Genomic DNA, 22,269 nt, shown 5'->3' on the forward strand with positions numbered 1-22,269 from the left:
TTATTTTTTTTCTATTTGCATTTTTTAGTTTTACTATTTTCATACAAAATTTAAAATATTAGTAATTTAATAATTTAAACATTCATATTTTTAAAATATTAATATTTTATTTATAATTTAAATATTATTGTGATTAAAATATTAAAATATTAACAATTTTTAAAATATTAATTTTTATAATTTATAATTAAAATGTTAACTTTTTTATTTTAAATATTTTTTTCTATTTTTTTCCTTTTCCTTTCTTCTTCTTCCATTAGCCAACCACCAGAGATGTGGCCAACATAATGGAAAGCAGATCTAGCACACCATGTGGCTAGCTCTGGCCACTAAGACACCAAATTAGCACTTCTCACGACTTGATCTGATTGTTTTGCACCTGATCCAATGGTTTTCACTAGATCAAACGACTCTTCAATCAGATCTAGTCGGAGAGCAATTGATCGACACTTTGCAACCATATCTAGTCATGAAATCGTAGTAATGATTGTCACCCATTAATGACGCTATCGCTGCTAATGGGGGGTGGAAGTTAGAAAAAGAAAGAAAAAGGCAAGAATGAGAAAGGAGAGAAAGACCAAAAGAAATAAGAAGAAAAGGAAACGATTTATATGTTTAAGTTTGTAACTTTTTTATGTAAAGCCATTTTAGTCCCTGGATGTGGAATAGCTAAGGGTGAGCAATTGGTCAATTCGATCTATCATAACTAAAGATCAAATGGATCAAAAATTTTGAGAAAGTCGATCAAAATTAGCCAAACTTAAAAGAAGATCGAACTGATCATACATTGAATTGATTCGATCGGCTCGGTTTTGAATCAAAAGAACAAAAATTTTATCACTTTTGCCTTTTAGAAATTACAATATTGAAATTTATAAACATCATCCATAAGTAGAAAATATAGAAATAATTTAAATATAAAAAAATATTAACATTTGTCTTTTCACTTACAACTATGTCCTTTCACATAAGTCATTCCCTTATCATTCAAGAGTTTTATATATTTTATATAAATATATATATATATATATATTAGTTCTGTTTTTTATTCAATTCAATCTAAAAGTTTTAGGACGAGAACTGATTAAATAAATTAATTAGATCAAACTTTTTGAACCAATAGACTCAATAGACCAATTGAACCAAACCATTTTACCTAAATTGCATTCGATTCGATTATTGGTCCGGTCCAACTTTACTCACCCCTAGAAATAGTTAATACCACATAAGGGGAGGGTAATAGAAATTCCAAAATTTTGCAAAATTTCGAGGGATAACCATTCCAAAGAAAATGACTATTGCTTCTTCCAAAAACAATCCAAAGAAAGGAAGAAATTTTTTTGAATAAAGGGCGAATGACCAACCAAACATGCAGAAAATAAAGTGGTTCTCTTATGAAAATAATTCAATATAATAATAATGGAAAAAAAATAAAGGGGTTGGGCAAGAATTCCTTGCATTAGTGTAATCTATTTTCGACCAAAGATTTGGTTATGATCCAACGGTGGAAGTAACTGTGCATCCAAGCGTGTTCTCTCTTCGTTTTCCGGGTGAATCTTTCCAGTTGCTTTCTTCTTCTGTTTTGTGGTTTCCAGAATCAATTTCCATCTATCTAGCAGGACAGCAAGCTCTCTCATCCAAGGTCATTTGAAATCACTGCTGACAAGTGATGGCTTCTAATATACACAATGATATGTTCTTAACTGATCATAATCCTCCATGATCTTCCACAAACAAATTTCCAGCTGTTGATAGTGCTTCCACTTTCTTTGTTTCATGAGTGATTTTAAACTGATTACCTTTTCAACCTAAAAAATAATATTTAAACAAATTTATAAATTATTTTAAAAAATTTTAAATAAATCTCTATTCTTCTATTTCATTCAATCAAATCTCTGTACTTTAAATTTGGATTAAATAAATTTTTATGATTAACACTTTATTAATTGTCATCAATCAAAATACCACTTCTCCATTTATACCAATATGGCACTAACTTAAAAATACAACATATACATATCCTCTTATCCCATTAACACGACATTGATAAGTGACATTTTAATTTACAATTATTAAGCTATTAATAATAAATTTATTTGACTCAAAATAAAATTATAGACTTAATTAAACATAGTAAAAATATAAAAATTTATCTCAATTTTTTTAAATAATTCAAACACATTTTTAAGCATTATGCCTTGACCTTGTTTATCTATTCATTATAAAGACAAAAACATTCTCTGAACACAATTCAGATATCTTTCCTTTTGTTGAACATGGATCCACCAACCACCATCATACTCACTTAGACCTTCAAATTAACTATGACGGATGGTTCAGACATTAAAATAGTTTTGAACACCTGTTTGCGAGCTTAAACTGTGAATCAGTGAAGAGTCTACCACCACAGGCATAGCCATGCCAAAAAATAGTTTGTACTAAAGATTTTTGGAAAAAAGAATCCTCTTTACAAGCCACTCTTTGAAACAAAAGGATATTAAAAAAAGAATTAACTAAACGCCACAACAACTCAATGAAAACAACAATCACGTTCAACCACCCTCCGACACAACTTAATACTGAACACCGAACAAGAAGGCTGTATGTAAGACCATTCTATACGATTAAATATCTTGAGGTTCAGTCATTTTTCAACCAACACCTGACAATACTAGCAATGAAAATCCATCTCCATTTATAAGTAATAAACTGACATATCAACAAATAGACATTGTAAAAGCACCAACCTATAGTTAGTCACTAAAATCCATGCTCCCGCTACGAGAACTGCTGGCATTACGACTGTGTAATGACATGCCTCTCATATGACCAGCCAGAGTAGAACCATCAACCTTTTTCTCCTGAAAGTATCTTTCTCTCTCCATGTGCTTTGCAGGAGGGGGAGGAATTGCAACAGCTGAAGGATTTGCATTGTTTTCACATGATGGTTCCAAAGACAATGGCCGTATAAGGGGACGGTTTAGCCTTTCTTTTTCTCCCGGAATGGACGATCCAAGCAAACTTAAGTGCGGCCGCTCTCTAGAGCACTCTTCATCTTCAGGTCTTGCACAGGCTTTCCCTTTGCGTATCCTAAAGTTTTGCAGTTGAAATAAAAGAATTTGTCAATGTATACACATCAACAAACAAGAAATGGAAGGAAGAACTCCATACACCAGCAATATTCCATCTATTAGAACCAACATATAATAGTTGAGCCTTTTCCTATAAGCTTAAGATTACCCCGATTGGTCACCCAACTTTGAATCCCAGAAAACACATACCCTTTTAATATTTCTTTAGCTAGTGTCATGTTGCCCATTATGTGCAATGCTTCGTTACTCTTTTAACATGAACCTTCTTTCTATACTTGGGTCCACATGCAAACTGATTGATCATTCATCCGATTGCACAACAGCAGACATGTTAGAACTTAGATATTGTATTGCTTGGACTCATAAATGATGGAGGTGCACCCGTATTGACACATGTCCCTAGACATGACACAGGATATGTCTTACATGGCAAAAAATTATTGGAAACAATGGCAGCAGAGGGTAGCTCAATGTTGATTTCAATTAGTACTTTGTTTTGTCAAATCTTGCTTTCACTGGAGTGCTCAGAAGCTGAAAATCCAAAAGGAAGAGAAGAGTGTAATCCGGAAAGGAAGAGAGAGAGAGAGTAGCAGATAAGGAGGATGGATGAGTGACTTTAGGTAATGGTTGCTGGAAAGAATAGGAGAAAGGAGCAGCACTTGAAAAATGCATTTGCAGAGGAGTGGAAAGGTGAGAGAAAGAGGGAGCGGCGCTACACAACCAGAGTAATAAGGAAAATTTTGATTAGGGTTTTTAAAGTAGAATGACGGTTTGGAGCTTTTGGACACCAGGGTCCTAATAGGGTTTTAGGGGTTGTTCAGGCTTTTAAACTCAAACTCAAATATCTATTTTAAAAACATGGGAGAAACCCATCTACATATGAATACTTGTCAAAAAAAAATGGGCTCACTACAATTTTCTTTCTTTTTTTAAGATAAAATAAGAGGAAAAACCATTTCTATCCTCTTAAAATCTTCATTAAATTAAAATGACCATTAATCACTTAGAATCAAGCAAATTATATACATATATATAACTGAATAAATAAATCCAATTCTATTAGGTTCATAACAAGTCCCCGCACTCATATCCTCCTTTTGGATCTACCAGAATCACTAAGTCCTAGATTTAAGCTCATTGATGAGTCATACGATTTGACACATACCCATCCTCAAGTCTGAGCAAAGTGGCTTATATATAACAGTTCAATCCTTTCCTATTAGCTTAAGCTTCGGGAGAATCGGTTACCTAACCTAACACCATCATCTCAAGAAATCTGACAGAAAGATTTATTTTCTAGAAATGTTGGAATATTTAAGATATACACAAACCTTCTAAAAAGTTGTTCTGGCTCTTCTTCCTCCTCTTCTTCAGGGTCACAATGATTTACAGTTGCTGTAGGCCTACTTGAAACGGCAGTCCTGCCTGAGAGAAGAGCATCATGTCTGACAAGAACTTTCTGGAGTTGCTCATTCAACTCAATTGCTCGGGAAACCACCTTCTCATCCCTGAATAAATAAAAGACAGCATCCAACTAAGTTGCAATACCAAAATACTGGACTTCTATATGCATTCTGCACTGAAAAATGTAAAGGATTGGCCATATGCATCCTAATATTTTGAAGATGAGAAACAAACGATCTCCAAATTGGGGTTTAATAACTCAGTTCAGACGGTTCACAGGCATAACTTGGAAACCAGATTCGAAGATATCTTTTCCTAAAACAAAGACAACTAGCATACAATCATAGATTGTTTCTTTTGAGTATAGGAAACAGTTTCACTTTATGCTTGTTGTCCTAACTTTTGGGAAAAGATGTATTAAGGACAACTAGCATGTAATCATATAATTTTTACTTTCGCAAAAGATATTTTTCCCAAAGGCGTGGGTACTAGCACATGATTGTATATCCTTTCATCACAATGAACAGCAAATCATCCTTGATATTTTGTTTGCCATGAACTGCATGCCACCTAGTATATACCCTGGCTCTCCCGCTCCATTCAATCAAATAACCATTATTCCATTTGCCCTGGTATTGCATGCCACCTATTCTACCCTGGCACTTGCAAGTAAATATTAGCATTATATAAATTGCCAGCACATGCACCACTTGGTTCCCTTCCCATTCAAATAGGGTAACAGGAGTGAAAGAAAAGTCTCTCTCTCTCTCTCTCTCTCTCATCCCCAGCATGTCTTGTACTCAGGAAGCACACATACAAAAACAAAAGTAAGTGGTTTCTTAAAATTCAAAATATACTGTGCTCCAATTGCAAAGCAGCCTTACTGAGAACTCATCACAAGATGCATCACTCGTTGCTTCTGGAACGAACATTGTTCCACAAGGTCAAGTGTAAACTCATCCTTCGCACCCTAAAAAAAGGCATAAAATAGCAGTCAAACTGAAGGATCTCAGGTCAAAATTTCATATATATATATATATATATATATATATGAGGATAACTCATTTTATCAATCATGAGGCATGTAAGCATGGAAATGTCACCCATACCAGAGGATTTTGAGGGTCAACTGCATCAAGGACTTCTTTTAAAACCTCTAATGCATTGCTAGCCTTCTGAATAATGCTGTCAAAAATGAAAAAGACCAAGGAATTTTGTTCCAGAGGAGATGATAGTTACAATATAATCAAATATCTCACATATCTATATTTAGCAATGTACTTAGACATTAGTCAGCATAAAAATAAAATTCTGACAGAAACCTAAAATAGATATAGCAAGAAAAAACTAACAAATCCCACTGCCCCAAAATGAATAAAGCATTTTTACAATAAAGAAAGAAGCTCAAAATGCATTTCTGTGCTACCTATAGAGGAGCTATGTGCATTTAGATAAGCTTGATGGAAGTCCATGTTTTAACCATCTGTACAATATATAGTTAAAAAAGGGAGAAAGTAAAACCCTTTTAAGCAATGGAATAACTCGTCTCAATGTATAGTTACGAAAAGGAAAAGGAAAAGGAAAAACCCTTTTACAAAATGGAATAACTAGTCTAAGATAGGCCAAATGACACACACAAAATAAGGAAAGAAAAAGTTACCTGGACTCAGGAACAATCTGAGGCTCTGCTTGCTGTGCAATTGCCTCATGTCTAGCAGAGGCAAGTTCCCCATTAAGTGTATTATTCTTATTTGGTAGTGAAGTATGTGGATTTGAGGGTGTAGCATGAGGCCTTTGAGGAAATTGTACTCCAGCACTCTGACAGGATTAAAATGAAAACAGAAATATGCAGTTACCCTCAGATTCACCATAACTGTATCTGCTAATTACACATGTTATCCAGAATGAAACAACAGAAAATTACTTATGCATGAGATTATCTTATAGCCAGGAAAACATATCAAAATATGGCGTTTGGATTATTGCTATGTGATGAAACACCTAACTTTATGAACCATATAACTGCTATCCGATGAAACACCTAACTTTATGAACCATATATTTGCTATTTAATGAAACACTTAACTTTATCAACCATATATTCACAGGAGGCGCACTTTTCAATAATGGGAAGTCGTGAAAACAAAACTACTGAAAGCTGACTGAAAACCAGGGGACTGTTTTTAGATACCAAGCTGTTCATCTTTTTCAAACCGTGCTTTGATGAAGCAAAGTAGAAAAAAGTATCATACCAACTCATGTCCTAAATTATCATCTACGTTGCTACAATAAAAAAACTTGGAACTTCTATATGTCTTTGGACAATGTAAAAGCTCATGAATCACACCGATGCCTAGATAAAATTGAATGGACAGGAGACATACACTTCTATATCTCTTTTGACTCAAGCCACATTTCACAAGAAGCATCTCAGCAAGGTATGAATGTGCTCTAAATGACTGTGCATCAAGTATATCCCTTACAATCACATACTTGATTCTACAAACTCACTCTGCTTAAATACATTCAAATGCCAAGAACAAATAATGAATGTCTTCTGATAATAGACATAAAGTAATGACAATTCCTAAAAGATAACTTGCATACTTCTTTTCAACTCTATACCTGTGTCCGCTCTTCTTATTTTCATTATCTTTAATAACTCCTAGGCATCAAGATTTAACAGTTGTAGAACCAGTCAACCCAACCACAATATGCTAAGAAAAAAGGACTCTTCTAGATATCTCACAAAAATCAGTGACATAAGATGGATTCCACAAAATTTATAGAAAAGGTTTTCATGTCAATTAAGAAAGAACAGATTTAGATTTAAAGAGATAGATGTGCAGTTGAAGGCGTTGTATTTTTGCAGAACTTTGTGACTCAATTTGTTAAAATTTTTATGACTAAAGGGTTGCTAAAAGTTCAAGGAAGCAAGTAAATAACACAATTTAGAACTTGCTAGGAGAGAAACAAAGACGGTAAAAAATATTGAATCAGCTGTAGACATTTTTGAAAGCATATAGGAACAGACATACATATAGAGGTTTGAAGGAACGATCTGGTTTGTTTATGGTGTACATTGAGGAAGTGGCTTAGGAGTGGAATCCAGATATACAAAAAAGAACCGGAACAAAACGAGGCAAAAGAAGCAAAACTAGAATGCTGAGGAAAAAATAAGCAAAACTTGGCCAAAAGGACTTTACAGACTAAGTATAATAAAGGCCATCTGCCTCACCATTCCATCACCATCCAGAAGAAATTACAAAAATCACAATAACAACAATCCTAACAACAGACCCAACTACTAAACTGCTACAGTCGCATGAAGAGTGTGCACTTAAGCTACAGACTTTTTGTTCAATAACTGTAAAAAATAAACGTATTAAATGTAGCAATCATATAATTCACACTGAATATACTGATAGCTTTGACTAACATCATTATTATGCTTAATGAAAAAAAAAACCGGCTTTTAAATTCTGTGCAACTCATAACCTTGTTCCCAGAGAGGATACTTTCTGTCTAACCCATCAATAAATGTACAATGTAATGGGGTCACACATGTTTCATGTCTGTACCTACCACCAAATCATAGTATGCTGAATAGTATTGAGGAAACTTTCCTGAAGCACCACCAAGGGATGTCTGTGTAGCATCTAAAAGCAGAAATATTCTCTCTCGTACTGGCAAGTCCGACTGCAACAAAGAAAAGAATAATAAGAAAACCACAAGAGTTGTATAAAATCAGTGAAAGGCCAACAATTGTAGAATAGGAAACAAGTCTACACCTTTTTCTTCACTATCTTCACAAGAATAGGGAGAATGCCTGTATCAATCACTTGTTTATGAACATTTTCACCAATATTGTTCATCAACATCTCCAATAACTGCAAAATTAGCCATTAAAGAATGAGTTTACAATCTATAAAACAACATAAGCCAGATTGTTATTAAACAAAAATAGCCTGTACTCACCAATACAGCATATAATTGAGTATATGGGTTCTTGCTTCCCAATCGTTTCTTAATTGCTTTAACAACATCTTTAGCTTGCCTGTATAAAGAAAGCATAAATAAATGCCAAGGAAAATAAAGATGGTTATGGAATATTGGCAACCCAGAACAATGAATTGAAGCTCCAATTTTAACAGAACTCTTAAAGTTCATTTCATTTGAAAATAGAAACTAAGAAATAAAAGAAAAAACTACACCTTTGATCTCGAGCAACTAACTCACAAATTTCGATGTTCTTTGTCCAGTCCATCTCAGTGAGTTTCTCACTTGTAGCAGAATTGACAAGCTCAGCTGCCATAGTTTTCTGCTTACCTCTGAATGTAGTAGAATAAATAGAAATTCAGAACACGGAAAACAACTCATAATACAACATGAATAGGTCAGATAGAAAAAAACGCGTAAGCAGATCACTACACGTTTAAGTTCAAAAATTAAGAAGACTAATAAACTTTCAAACTAAACATTTATGGTCATGTAAATTGAAACTTAGATGAGAATAACCACTTCAAAATGCGAACCCACCATTCATGCATTCAGCATGCAAGAGATTCAACCTATAACATATAATTCACACTTTTGGGCTTTCAGCATTTCACATCTACAGGATACTTTTTGCAATTAGGTTGGCATGTACAATTTTCTTGTTGGGAAATACAAAAGACCAGTCTCTGGGGCCTATAAGCTCAAATTAGTAACAAAACCCTCAAATCATGAAGGTAAAACAAAAAGTTAACATTTATAACTATGAAATATGTTCCTCTATTACTATCAATTTTAGTAGTAGACATAAAGTAGTATCCATTGTTGTGAGGTGATGCAAATAGCGAAGGTTTGCTCGTGTGTGTGTGTGTATATATAAAATATGATTAGCATGCAGTGCCTCAGCAAAGCACACTAGCACAGACTCCAACATTAAGTCATCTCATTAGTTCTGTATTCTTTCGCTTTCCTTTTACCTTTTCCTTACTCTAGCTGGTTGGTTGAAAACTGTTGCGATCATTTTTCAGTAGCATTTCACAGTGACAATATAAATGCCCACCTCCTATCAACCCACAAGCGCCACCACCCTCCCCCCCCCTAAAAAAAAAACAATATATAGAAACGAAAGAAAAATTTCCAAGTGGCAAGAAATTAAGTAATGCTGCGTAGCATGTTAGAACCAACATTAAACAGAAATAACAACATATTTATTTGTTTGTATCTTTGTTATTTCATTTGGCAATTACATCAGCATTCCCATAGTTTGTAAACCTATTTGAACTAACTCAGAGAGTACCAAGTAACACCCATGCAACCAGTGCTCACCATGTTATGCATACACATATCAGATTTTATAGTATTTCAATTTACATCACTTCAATCATAACCAAACTGCGTGACCAATGTGTTAACTACGCAGGGAGTGAACCCTCACTCTTAATTTCCCTACATGTCCAAGAAGAAAGAATAATCAAACACTCAAACACACACACACAGACAGCACAGGTGAGATTCATAAGTCCAAGGTGTTACCAGTGAGATGAGATATGGTACTTAGAATAATCCACAACCATTCCCTACACATTTAGAACCATACATGATACAAGTATATGTACAGTGAGTACAATTTTTTTTCTTAAGCAAATTGACAACCCAGCTCATACTGTAACAGAACACAACACTTGTAGAAAGTTCAAGCACAAAGATAAAAATCAAAGAAAGACATTAGAATAAGTAAATCAGTTAATTAATTACATGATACAAGCACCATTGCAATAAAAAGGTCCTTGGAATAAGTAAAGCAACAATAGAGGGTCATTTAATCAGTAAATCAGCTCTTCCACTCCTTGGAGAAACCAGACATACATTTGATAGAAGAAGAGCGAAACTAGATTGAGCAGTGCTTTTTCTTATTAGCAGCAACTTTAAATTACATACAGCTTCATTTGTTACTCTGCAAACAACAAAATCTCACAGTTAACAAAAGTGGAGAACAGATGACATGAATACCAAGAGGAACAGGAGGAGATGCCAATAAAAAAAAAGAGCAAAAGAATAGAGACCATATAAGCCCATGGAAAGCACTATTTGAAAGGGAAATAATACATTACCTGGGAAAAGAGGGGTTAATTGAGAAAACCAGCTCAGTTCTAAAGTATAGTTTGTCCTCGTACTCTCAAAATTATCCAAACAAAAATGAGAGCATGCAGGGCAGGGAGGCAAGTATACCAAGAAGGTTTGCAAGACAAGTTTGGGTTTTCCAAGATGTGCGGTGATTAAGTCAGTTTGGTTGGGAACAAAAGAAAACTATGCTTCTTCACATACAGAAAGGTGATAAGTTAAGAGAAAGCATAAGCATTTGCTTGACTATCTGGGTGAGAATACTAAAAGGAAAAACTTTGGATCTTAGTCTTGTGTTACTCCTGACCACTTGAGTTGAGTTGAGTTGAGTTGAGTCGAGTCATTTGGATAAAATGATCGCACACACAGGGACAGGAAACCAAGCAACATAAAGCTTACAATCAGCTTCAGATCTCAATTACTTTCCATCTTATCTTTCCAAGCAAGTATAACTAACTACAAAAACAATAAATTCCAAAAAGCAAAACAGAGATCTCATCTCAGGAACCCAAACGACGACGTACCTGTAAAGACAGAGACGAAGACGGAGACGAGGTAGAGGGAGCTGAGAAACGAGTGACGAACCCTAAAAGGCTTCCACATTTGAGTTTGGATACAGAGACTGAAAGACGACGCAAAGCTTCAATTTACCAAAAACAGAGATTTCTCTTTCTTTCTTTCTTTCTTTCTTTCTTTTTTACTTTTCTGACTTATTAGTACTAAGAATCAGCTTAAATAAATTAAGGAATTTAACAGAGAGGATTTTGTTAAATATTGAATTAAATAAATATTATGAGGTTCCCTATTTAAAGCTTCAGCTCGCTGATTGATTGGAGCTCGCAGCACGCAGCACGCAGCACGCAGCACGCAGCAAGCACCGCCGTGCCCATGAGGAGCTGTCTAAAGCTTCCTTAAAAAGTGTCCGTCAATGGGTAAGTTCCAGGTCACTTGAACGTGAGCTGTCTTCATTATTTCTTTACATTCTTGTTTGACGCGTGTCAACGATGCTCTCAACTCTTTGAGAGGAGTCGAACGCCTGAGCTTCAAACCACTGGCACACCACCGCCCCCCAAACCCACTATCAGATATTCACATCTGTTCTGGCCCAAATGGAATAATCTTCATGTTAACCTTAACTGTAATAATTTTAACCTACAGCGTGTTTTTGTCTTTTTACGAATTATGGAAGGTATTTTCAGTATTACGGCTGTGGTTGTCTATATGCCGGTAATTTTGACATGTTTTGGAGGCTTTTTAGACTTTTCAAGTTAAATACATTTTGAAACCTTGGTCCAAGTCGAGGGTGTTCTCGATTTTTCATCTTTAAAAAAGGGATTTTTTCAAGTTTCACTATAATGATTCTAACCTACAAATTTTTCTCAAAATGTGACACGTGTTTTTATCCTCTCATGAATTGCGAAAGGTATTTTCGATATTACGACTGTTGCTGTCTTTAGCATATTTTAAAGGTTTTTTCAATTATTCAAGATTAATACAGGGTGTTTTTAGGGTTTCTGTTGTTGCCATTTTAAAAATTTTGTTCAAGTTGGGAGTGTTCGTCATTTTTCATCTTTGAAAAAAAGAGCTTTTTTGAGTTTCACCTCACAAAGGCTAGGGATTCTTGGGCTTTACACTCTTTTTTGCTCTATCAATGCTTTCACTTCATCTTCTTTTGGTCTCACTCTTCTTCCTTTAGCTATCGAGGGGTTCTCATGGTTTCTCCATTTTAATGCTTGTAATTTATTTGATTTTCGTTCTTCTTTTTGGTGATTTAAGGGTAATTTTTAATCAGATTTTGTTGATATATGCCCTTGAGCCAATTAGATTAATCAAGGAACATATATTATCATTTAATACATATTTAATCCCATAATTTTATGTGATAGAGGTTTTTCTTTCATGTTATTGCAATAATAAGGAGTTATTAAGTACTAATTGGATGAAACTCATGGAACATAAAGGCCTGACAAGAGAATTATAAAATTGTTATAATTATGAGATCACTATGCATCAAAGCCATGTTCCTAAAATTGTTCTTAGTCATTGTATTACCAAGACAGGGTATTGACAATACTCAAAGACTGGTACATGTTAAGCCTCCTTACTTGGTAAGTAAGCAATCGATCTCATAGATTGAAGTATATGGGATACTTGAGGATAACATCTAAATGCTTGTTAAAGAACAGGTTCACTGAACATGACCCACTATGAGAACTCCATTTGGTATTTCACTCAAGTGTCTATGGAATATGTTCTCATGTGATAGTTGTGCAACTAGTCCTTAGACTTGAGGCACCAAGTCATCTTATATGGGGAATGACATACTTTGATTTCATCCCTACAGGTTTGGAAGCAACCAAATGCCTAAATATGGTGTTTTTGGGTATACCATGAAATATGCGAAGGTGAATGAGTGGTTAAAAAAGGATTCATTACCCCAAGTGATATGAGGGGATGTATCTCACTTGTTCTTAATTCTTAATTAATTTGTATAAAGTCTTTGGCCAAAGCATGATGAATTTAAGGAAAATTAATTTTCTAAATTCATAAGGTTAGTCATGAATTATGAGAACTAATATGGAATGTCATAAGTAGACACCGAACCATGCTTAATGACATATCCGGGATATTTGATGAAAGGACCATATTGCATTAAAAGGCTTATTACTAAAGGGTTTTGTCAAATTCTTTAATTGACTTTTCAACATTTGGGTGGTCATGATATATTGCTAGATGTCGCTCATAATCTATAAATATAAATTAATTATCAAATTGATATTTGATTATGATTTATATTTATTGCCAACATGTTAGAAGCCTAATGGGTCACACACATTAAGTGACATGATTGAAATTAAATAAGGATAATTAATTAAGTTGGACTTAATTGAAAGAGACCAAAATAAAGTGAGAAATTAATTAAGTTCTCATAGACTTAATTAAATTAAAAATACAACTTTTGGATTTAGGGTTACAAATTAGTTTGGCTATATAAATATGTTATATTAGCAAACTAATAGAATGAAGCCTCCAACCACTTTTCAACTGTTTCATAAAATAAGAAAAGAAAAATAATTTTCTTTGTCTGACAAAATTAGATTTGACAAGAATTTTTGTCTTTTTGTTTTAGACACAAAACTTGCTAGTATAAGTAAAATCCTACCTTAAAGAAGGTCTTATTCAGTCACTGTGTGGATTACTGTTAGAGGCCAAACACTTGGGTGGCTGAAGATTTGACAAATCCTAAAGGTGAAGAAGTAAAGATTTTTTGATTTAATTGACTCTTGATTACGATATCTAGAGCAGGGTATGTAACTCTTAAACCTCTGAGTGTTTATAATTTATTTGAAAGTTACATGAAAAACACAAACGTTGATCTTGTAGGATTCGACTGTTTTTCTGATTAAATATTATTTTTATTTTTCTACTGCATTATATTTTTATTTTTATTATTTTTCATGTTTGAGAATGAAGTCGAATCCCAACAAATTTAGCTTGCTTACTTCCTTATGTTTTCATCTATTCATGTGTCTTCTTATTTGTATTGGCAACTATGGTTTACTTTGCTTCTTGCCTCTAGTGTTTACGATTTGTTTGGCTTGGTTTCTTGTGATGTGATGTAGATCTTTGTGCATAGATGTGATTGTGTAGATCATGAATTTCAGTTTTTTTTTTCTTGAAGCAAACCATACATATACATAGAAATTAACACATCATGCATATCACAAATCGTATAATCACATCACTAAATCAATAATCTTAAAAGATTGGTAATCATACCTTCTCTTATAAGGTTGTTAATTCTTAACTCTAGTGAATTGTAATAAATTCACTATCCACACCAAGGACTCAATTTCTTCACCAAATCGATTTACCACTTATTCTTCAAAAATATTTTCAACAAGAACCTTAAGTGAATAAGGTGTGGAATGCAAATTACAAGATGGTAGCAATTCTTTTCTTTCTTTTCTTAGAATTTTTAGCTTGTTTTCTGTGTGTGAATACTTAAGAAATTTGTCCAAAAGAGAAGAGTAAAAAAGAGAGATGATAACTCTATTTTATAGAATTATTCGGTCACAATGTTGGATGTATTTTGTTTAAGTTCTTAAGAGTTAGTTTAAATATTAGTTATTTTTAATTATTTATTTTATTTAAGTTAATTATGTTGGAATGAGCCCTACAGCCAATTGAGATTAGTTAAGACTTAGTTCCAAACATGCAATCATATCATTTATATTGATGATTAGAGGTTTTTCATTTATCAATAAGATATTATTTATAAAAGTTATAAGTCTATTGATGAAGTCTATGAGATAAATATGCTTTGCAAGGGAATTGTAATGGGTTGCAATTATGAGATCTCTATGCATCAAAGCAAATGTTCCTGATTGATGAATCATTGAGACTGGACATCAATGATGCTTTAGAGATTAGTGCATTCTATATTCCTTACTTGGGAAGTAAGTAACTGATCTCATAGATTAAAGTATAAAGATACTTTGAACTAAAATGTATGTGCTTATTCCATGAACAAGTTCACTGAACATGACCCAATATGAGAAATGCATTTGGTATCTCACTTTAGTGTCTATGTAAATATTTTCATGTGTCAGTCATGTGAATACTCCTTAGCCTTGAGACACTAGGTTGTCTTATATGTGGAGTGCTATATATTTGATCATATCCTTACAGGTTTTACCAAGGATGCCTAAACAAGATATGATTGGTTGTAACATGAAACATGTAAAGGCAAATAAGTGGCCAAGAAATGAACCATCACCCCAAGTGATTTAGTAGTTCTTGGTTGATATTAGCTTGTTGAAGTCATTGGCTAAGGCGACTCGGAGATTATAAAAAAAAAGTTTCATAAGTCTCTATAAAGCTAATAATCTAACTTCAAGAATGAATATAGAGATTAATAAGAGTAAGCACTGTATTATACTTTTATCATTTCTAGGATAAATGATGAGGTAATGAATTACACTGATAGATTGTACACTTTGAAATGTTGTTAGAAAAAACACTGTACTACACTCTTATCATTTTCAAGATATATGATGAGAGAATGAATTACACTAATAGACTGTACACTTTAAAAGGTTGCCATGATTTATTGCTAGGTGCCAATCTTGATCTATAGAATTAAATTAATTAATTTAGTAAAAATTATAACTCAATTCCATTACCCATAAGTTAGGAATCTAATAGGTCATACACAAATAAGTTGTAGTATGAATTAAATTGGGAGAGTGATGATTTAAGTTAAACTTAAATCCTACACTAGGCTTTTAACTTTTCAAGATGTAATTAAAATAGTTTAATTAAGTATACGACCAATATTATAATTAGTTATAACATTAAAGCCTTAATTGCAAAGAAATAAAGTAAATTTAATTCAATTTTGATTTACAATGACTTAATTAAAAAGGTTTAATTAACTATTGAGCCAATATTATAAAGGATTATATTATTGAGGCCTTATTTGTAATTTAAGAAGTTAATTAACTTAAATATAAATATCACTTTTCAGTTACTCTTCATTATTGGTATATACCCTAGAGTCAATTAGATTGATCAAGGAATATATATTGTCATCTAATGCATACTTAATCACATAACTATATATGATAGATGTTTTCTTTCATGTTAGTACAATAATAAATAGTTATTAAGTACTAATTGAGTGAAACCCATGGAATATAAAGGCCTTACAAAAGAATTATAAAGTTGTTACAACTATGAGATCTCTGTGCATTAAAGCCATATTTCTAAAATAGTTCCTGGTCATTGTATTATTAATACAGGACATTGACAATGCTCAAAGACTAGTTCATGTTAAGCCTCTTTACTTGGAAAGTAAGCAATCAATCTTATAAATTGGAATATATGGGATACTTGAGGATGGTATATGGGTGTTTATTAAAGAACAAGTTCACTGAATATGACCTACTATGAGAACTCGATTTAATATTTCACTTAAGTTTCTATAAAATATATTTTCATGTGATAGTCGTGTAGCTAGTTCTTAGATTTGAGATACCAAGTTATCTTGTATGGGGAATTACATACTTTAGTTTCACTTCTACAGGTTTAGAAGTTACCAGATGCTCAAACAGGGTGCTTTTAGGTATGATATGAAGTATGTGAAGGTAAATGAGTAGTCAAGAGAGGATTCATCATCTTAAGTGATATGAGGGGATATATCTCACTTACTCTTAATTTTAAATTAACTAGTATAAAGCATTTAGCTAAAAGATGATGAATTTGAGGAAACTTAGTTTCCTAAATTCATAAGGTTAGTTATGAATTATGAGGACTAATATGGAATGTTATAAATAGACATTGAGATATGCTTTTATCGCATATTTGTGATATTTGATGAAAATATCGTATTGCACTGAAAGGTATTGTCAAATTCTTTAATTGACTCTCTGATATTTGGATGCTCATGATGTGTTGCTAGATACCGTTCATGATCTATAAATATAAATCAATTATTAAATTGATATTTGATTATGATTTATATTTATTGACAACATGTTAGAAACCTAACAATTCATACAAATTAAAAATTATGATTGAGATTAAATAAGGATAATCAATTAAGTTGGACTTAATTGAAATAGAGTAAAAATAAAGTGAAAAAATTAATTAAGTTTACAAGGACTTAATTGAACAAAAATACAAATATTATATTTAGGGTTATAACTTGGTTTGATTATATAAATATGTTATGTTAGTCAACTAAAACTCTAAGCCTTAGCCACTCTCCTTAACCGAATCATCAGAGGAAGAAAAGAAAAAAATTAGCGTTTGGTATGACAAAAGTGAGAGTACATTCCCTGCAATATGTTTAATTATATTGCATTAAAGTGTTTGTTTTGTAACGGACCACTGCAATGTAAGATTATAATGTAATCACATTACAGCCAACGGATGTAATGTGATTGTAGTCCAAAAAAACCAATGCAATCATATTATATTGCACTCTGCAATGTTGTCAAAAATATTTTTACACTTCAATTTTATTATTTTGTTAAAAATATTTTATAATGTTATAATTCAAATAAAATATATAATATAAGAATTAGAACATAAAATAAGATATAAGAAATTAAAAATTATATAATATAGGCAAAAGAAATTAAAATAAAATATAAAATATAAAAAATTATATTAAAAAATAAAAATAAAATATATAAGATTATAATAAGAAATGAAAATAAAATGTAACATTAAAAATATATGTAAGAGATGATATTATGTAAAAATTAATAATAAAAAATACAAGTCTATTAAACTTGCATTTTAATAAATAGGTGTAAGTTTGAAACTTAACATTATATTACTAGCAAAGTACTTATAAACCAAACGTTGCAATGTTATCTTCTCTGCATTTTAATCATTGTTTTGCTTGTATACCAAACATTGTAATGTTATGTTCCCTGCAATCACATTACTTGCAATCACATTATATTGTAAATTACCAAACGCTACTAACTAATTTTCTTTATCTGATAGATATAGGATTTGGCTAGGCTTGGTTTGGTCTTCTTATTTTTTGAAAATAAAATTTACTAGCACAAATAAAAATCCTACCTTAAGAAGGTCTAATTCTATCACTATGTGGATTATTGTTGGAGATCAAACACTTGGGTGGTTGAAGATTTGATAAATCCTATGTTAATTTACTAGAAATAAAAAATTAAAGAATTAATTCCCTAATTTAGAGCCATTTTAAAATAAAAAATCATAGTTGTGACATGGTTGCCAGCAATAGTAATAGGGCCACGATTTTTGGGTGATTTGACCAATCAATTTGCATCCAAAAATCATGAAAATTTAATATGGAAACTCTACAAGAAAACTTGTTTTTTCCGATGAAAAAAATTTCGTTGGAAATTCTCCGTTGAAAATTTTCAATGGAATTTTGACGAAAATTTATTTTAATTTTTTTCTACAGATTTTCGACGGATTTCTAACAGAATTTTTCCAATGAAAAATTTCCCTTAGCAATCCGTCGAAAATTTTTTTAGCGCAAAAAAATTTATTTCCGTCAAACTTTCCAATGGAATTTTCGATAGATTTCCATTGGAAAATGCCAACGAAAAATAATTTGTTAAAAAATTTAAAGCATCAAAAAAATTTAAAGCCAGTTAAATTTTTCAACGAAATATCCCGTTAGAGAATTTTGTTAGGATTACTATTTTTAAAATTTTTAATGTAAAATATATTAAGAATTTTTTAAAAGTTTATTTATTGTTTATAGGAAATATATTAAGAAATTTAAATATATACATATTGAGTTTTATAATATTAAAAATTTAAATATATTTTCCTTTGTTTATTATATTTTTATATATTTTGAAAACTTTATTGAATCATAAATTATAAAGTAATAGCTTCAAATTCATTATTGTTATAAAATTAAAAAGTTTAAAAAATTAGCATAATAAAATTTTTAATTTTATAAAAATAGATGAAAATCATAATCATATTATTAATTTTATAAAAAGTTTATAAACATTTTATAAATTTTTTTTAATTTTAAAAATATATTATGAGCATTAATAACTTTAGTAGTTATTATTTTAGTTTTTATAACATATTATGTACAATTAGTAATTAATTATACAAACTTTGTAATATATAATATTATAACATATAAATTGTGTCATAAATATATATAAGTAATATAACATTATGTTTTACATTGATTAATTATATTCATATCAAACAATTCTTATATTACTTTAAGAATGTCATCTTTTACTTTTAATTTCATATTATAATTTTAATAATTGAAATGATGAGTATTTATAAATATATAACCATATAAGATATACAAAAATAATAATACTTGATGTATACTAATGTTAGTTAAAATAAATTTTGAATAATGATAATAAACTTAATTAATAATATACTTAAAACATACTAATTTATTATATGTACATATACAAATCATAATCATACCAATTTAATATTAGTTATATATATGTATATTTATTTATAAATCTGTACTAATCTAAAATTATAAATTATATATTTTAAATTATATAACTTATATGTTAATATTAATATACGATAATAAATATCATATATATTAATATATTACAATTATTACATCTATATATAGGAAGATTTCGTAATATAAAATGTTATGAATATATATATATATATATGATTGTATAAATATATTATACATGTATGTATTTAATTTATATATAAGCATTACTATAACTTATAATAAATTTTATTTATAAGATTAAACTTAATAACTTTATTAGTTATCACCGTAATTTTTATAAGATATTGTTTATAATTAGTTATTGTTTATACAAACTTTGTAATATATAATATTATAACACATATGTTGTGCCATTAATTATATATATATATAATAAAGTAATATATATAAATATATACTATGTAAAATTAATATATTACTTATTGAAATATAAGTAATTAATATTTTACAAAATAATAATTTAACTAATAATTATTAAAACTATATTGTAAATAAATAACAAATAATATTAGTTTTATATATAATTTAATAATATTAAATATTATATTATACATTAATATCTAATATATTATAAATATCTAAAGATATTATTTATTTTTACAATGTTTATAATTTATATAGTAAAGTTTAATATACACATATTAAAATTTATTACTATTAATAATTATTCATTTATTAATAAAATATAAAATATTTAACTCTACAACCCATTCAACTTAGATTAAAAATTTACCAACTTAGTCTAAATCTAAACCAAAGTAAGGACTGAGATACTAAGCCTAACCCATGTGGGTCAATCACTTTACCAAATTTTCATTTCAGAAATTGATCCATAACCCGTTCCTTGCTTTGCTCTCCAAACTCTTCACTTCCTCTGCCGTTCCGTGGTTTTGGTCTATAGCTTTGGAGCTTAAGGTTTTTTTCTTCTTCTCTCTCTCCTTTTTTCTTGTTCTTTCTGTGTTTATTTTTTCTTATTTGGTTACCAGGAAATATGGAGGAAAACTAACCCAAAATTGATTTTTTTGGTATGTACCTTGCAATTTCAATGATTGAATGTGTTGTTCTTTAGTTTTTGTTTGTCTTCTTCTTTTTTTCTATATGTTTTGGATTTTCTTATCTTAATTATTGCTTATTTGCTAGGTCTGCTTATCATTGGTTAACAAACGTTTATCATTATTGTTGCTGGAGTTTTTATGCTAGATTTCTTTTCTTGTTTTTGGTTTTGGAATCCTGGAAGTGTAAGGACTTATGTCTTTATTGTTGCCAAGTCTTTACTGTTCGATTTTGGAGCTTTTATTGAAATATTTTACATTGATAGCATTAAAAACATTGACTATCATAATGCCTATGGAACTAACTAACTTACTTAATTACCTAATGGGCTTGTTTTTGTTGCCAAGTGTGAAGCTATTGACTTCCTTATTTTGCCAATTTTTTTCCTTATAAATATTGTCTTGTTTGGGAGTTTTATTTCTTTAAAGTATCTTAGTTTATGAAATTGTTTGTTGGCAGGGGAAACCACCGGTGAGTAAATTGTTGAATAACTTTGATGTATGGGTGACTGCACTTTGCTAGAAATTTTCCATGTGGTGGCCATGGTTGAGGCAAATTTTTGCTATTAGATATGCCACCTTCATGGTAAACTAGATGACTTTATGATTTTTATACTTTCACTGCTTGTAATGGGTATTAACGATAATACTCTCATTGTTTTAACTAAATTTGTGCTTTATCCTTGATGTCAAATCAAGCTTTTAATGAGGCTATTTTAGTTTGTCATGTCATTTCATTGGCAGAATAAACTCTTGACTAGTAAGATTGTAGCAAAAGGTTCTATTTGCAAGAGTATTAATACTAATGCCATTTATGTTGTGGAAAAATTTCAAAAAGTAAGGTTGAAATGCCAGGAATGGCATGATTATAGCATCAACATAGCAGAATAACAAAAATTGAAATAAAATAAAACATGCATCCTATCTTTGGATCACCTTGGTTGTTTAATGCAAAGTTAAGTACCATATAAAATCAGAAAAATTTTTCCTTTCCAAGTGATATCGTAATCAAATGGATTCCTTTTGGTGACAAAACGTGAACACCTTTTGTGTGAAAGAATCCCAGCCACTCAATTTCTTGGCCTCCAATGATGCACACACGATTGCAACGGATCCTTTTCAAAAAGAGAGCTTTATGCCACGGGCTTGTGCTAGCAAGTGGACAACAATTTGTCCTTTTTTCTTTTTTGATTTCCAGCAAATGATCAAAGGAGAAGTTCTCAAAATAAAATTAAACCTCTCAAGAGTGGCGGCACTTAAGAGAGAAAAGGAATTTTTTTTTTCTATTTTGTTTCCTACCCACTTACTTAAAAGAAAGAGTGGCTATAATGTGTTATTTATATCTAGATTTAACTTATCAAAATTTTCTAAATAAGTTCTTAATATTATAACAATTATAATATTTAACTAATACCTAATTAAACTCTTTTAATTAGGTCTTTAGTAGTTAAAACCTAAAATTTGATTTAAGTTTAACTTAAATCATCACACTCTCAATTTAATCTAAATTGCAACCTTTGTGTGTTACCTATTAGGTTCCTAACATGTCGGCAATGGAATTGAATTATAATAT

The 22,269-nt window shown here is 30.8% G+C and overlaps 1 protein-coding gene across 2 annotated transcripts; it reads right to left on the reverse strand.

Moving 5' to 3' along the window:
• Positions 1 to 2,397: 2,397 nt before the first annotated feature.
• LOC110428481 (ENTH/VHS/GAT family protein) lies at positions 2,398 to 11,707 on the reverse strand. 2 transcript variants are annotated; one of them, XM_021444310.2, is made up of 11 exons: positions 11,138 to 11,707; positions 10,359 to 10,446; positions 8,711 to 8,827; positions 8,475 to 8,553; positions 8,288 to 8,386; positions 8,082 to 8,195; positions 6,157 to 6,314; positions 5,606 to 5,681; positions 5,381 to 5,466; positions 4,424 to 4,600; positions 2,398 to 3,090 (listed from the first exon to the last, which is right to left on the reverse strand). In XM_021444310.2, exons 3-11 carry the CDS (start codon positions 8,809 to 8,811, stop codon positions 2,754 to 2,756), a joined length of 1,227 nt encoding a protein of 408 aa, XP_021299985.1. In that variant the 5' UTR covers positions 8,812 to 8,827; positions 10,359 to 10,446; positions 11,138 to 11,707; the 3' UTR covers positions 2,398 to 2,753. The 2 variants fall into 2 exon arrangements, with proteins under 2 accessions (XP_021299985.1, XP_021299984.1); XM_021444309.2 differs by lacking the exons at positions 10,359 to 10,446; positions 11,138 to 11,707 and adding an exon at positions 9,470 to 9,570.
• Between the last annotated feature and the right edge of the window lie 10,562 nt (positions 11,708 to 22,269).

This window comes from Theobroma umbraticum, unplaced genomic scaffold (genome assembly GCF_002168275.2).
Source record: "Theobroma umbraticum cultivar Fairchild unplaced genomic scaffold, ASM216827v3 scaffold_299.0, whole genome shotgun sequence".
Taxonomy (NCBI): domain Eukaryota; kingdom Viridiplantae; phylum Streptophyta; class Magnoliopsida; order Malvales; family Malvaceae; genus Theobroma; species Theobroma umbraticum.

Bases quoted from the DNA above. Each gene is read 5' to 3' on its own strand.
- LOC110428481 (XM_021444309.2), bottom strand. From the start codon at position 9,513: ATGATCGCAACAGTTTTCAACCAACCAGCTAGAGTAAGGAAAAG. The intron at 8,196-8,287 runs GTGTAGACTTGT...TCTTTGTTGCAG, and splicing joins TGAAGATAGTGAAGAAAAAG to TCGGACTTGCCAGTACGAGA. The intron at 4,601-5,380 runs GTAAGGCTGCTT...TTATTTATTCAG, and splicing joins CATCTTGTGATGAGTTCTCA to GGATGAGAAGGTGGTTTCCC.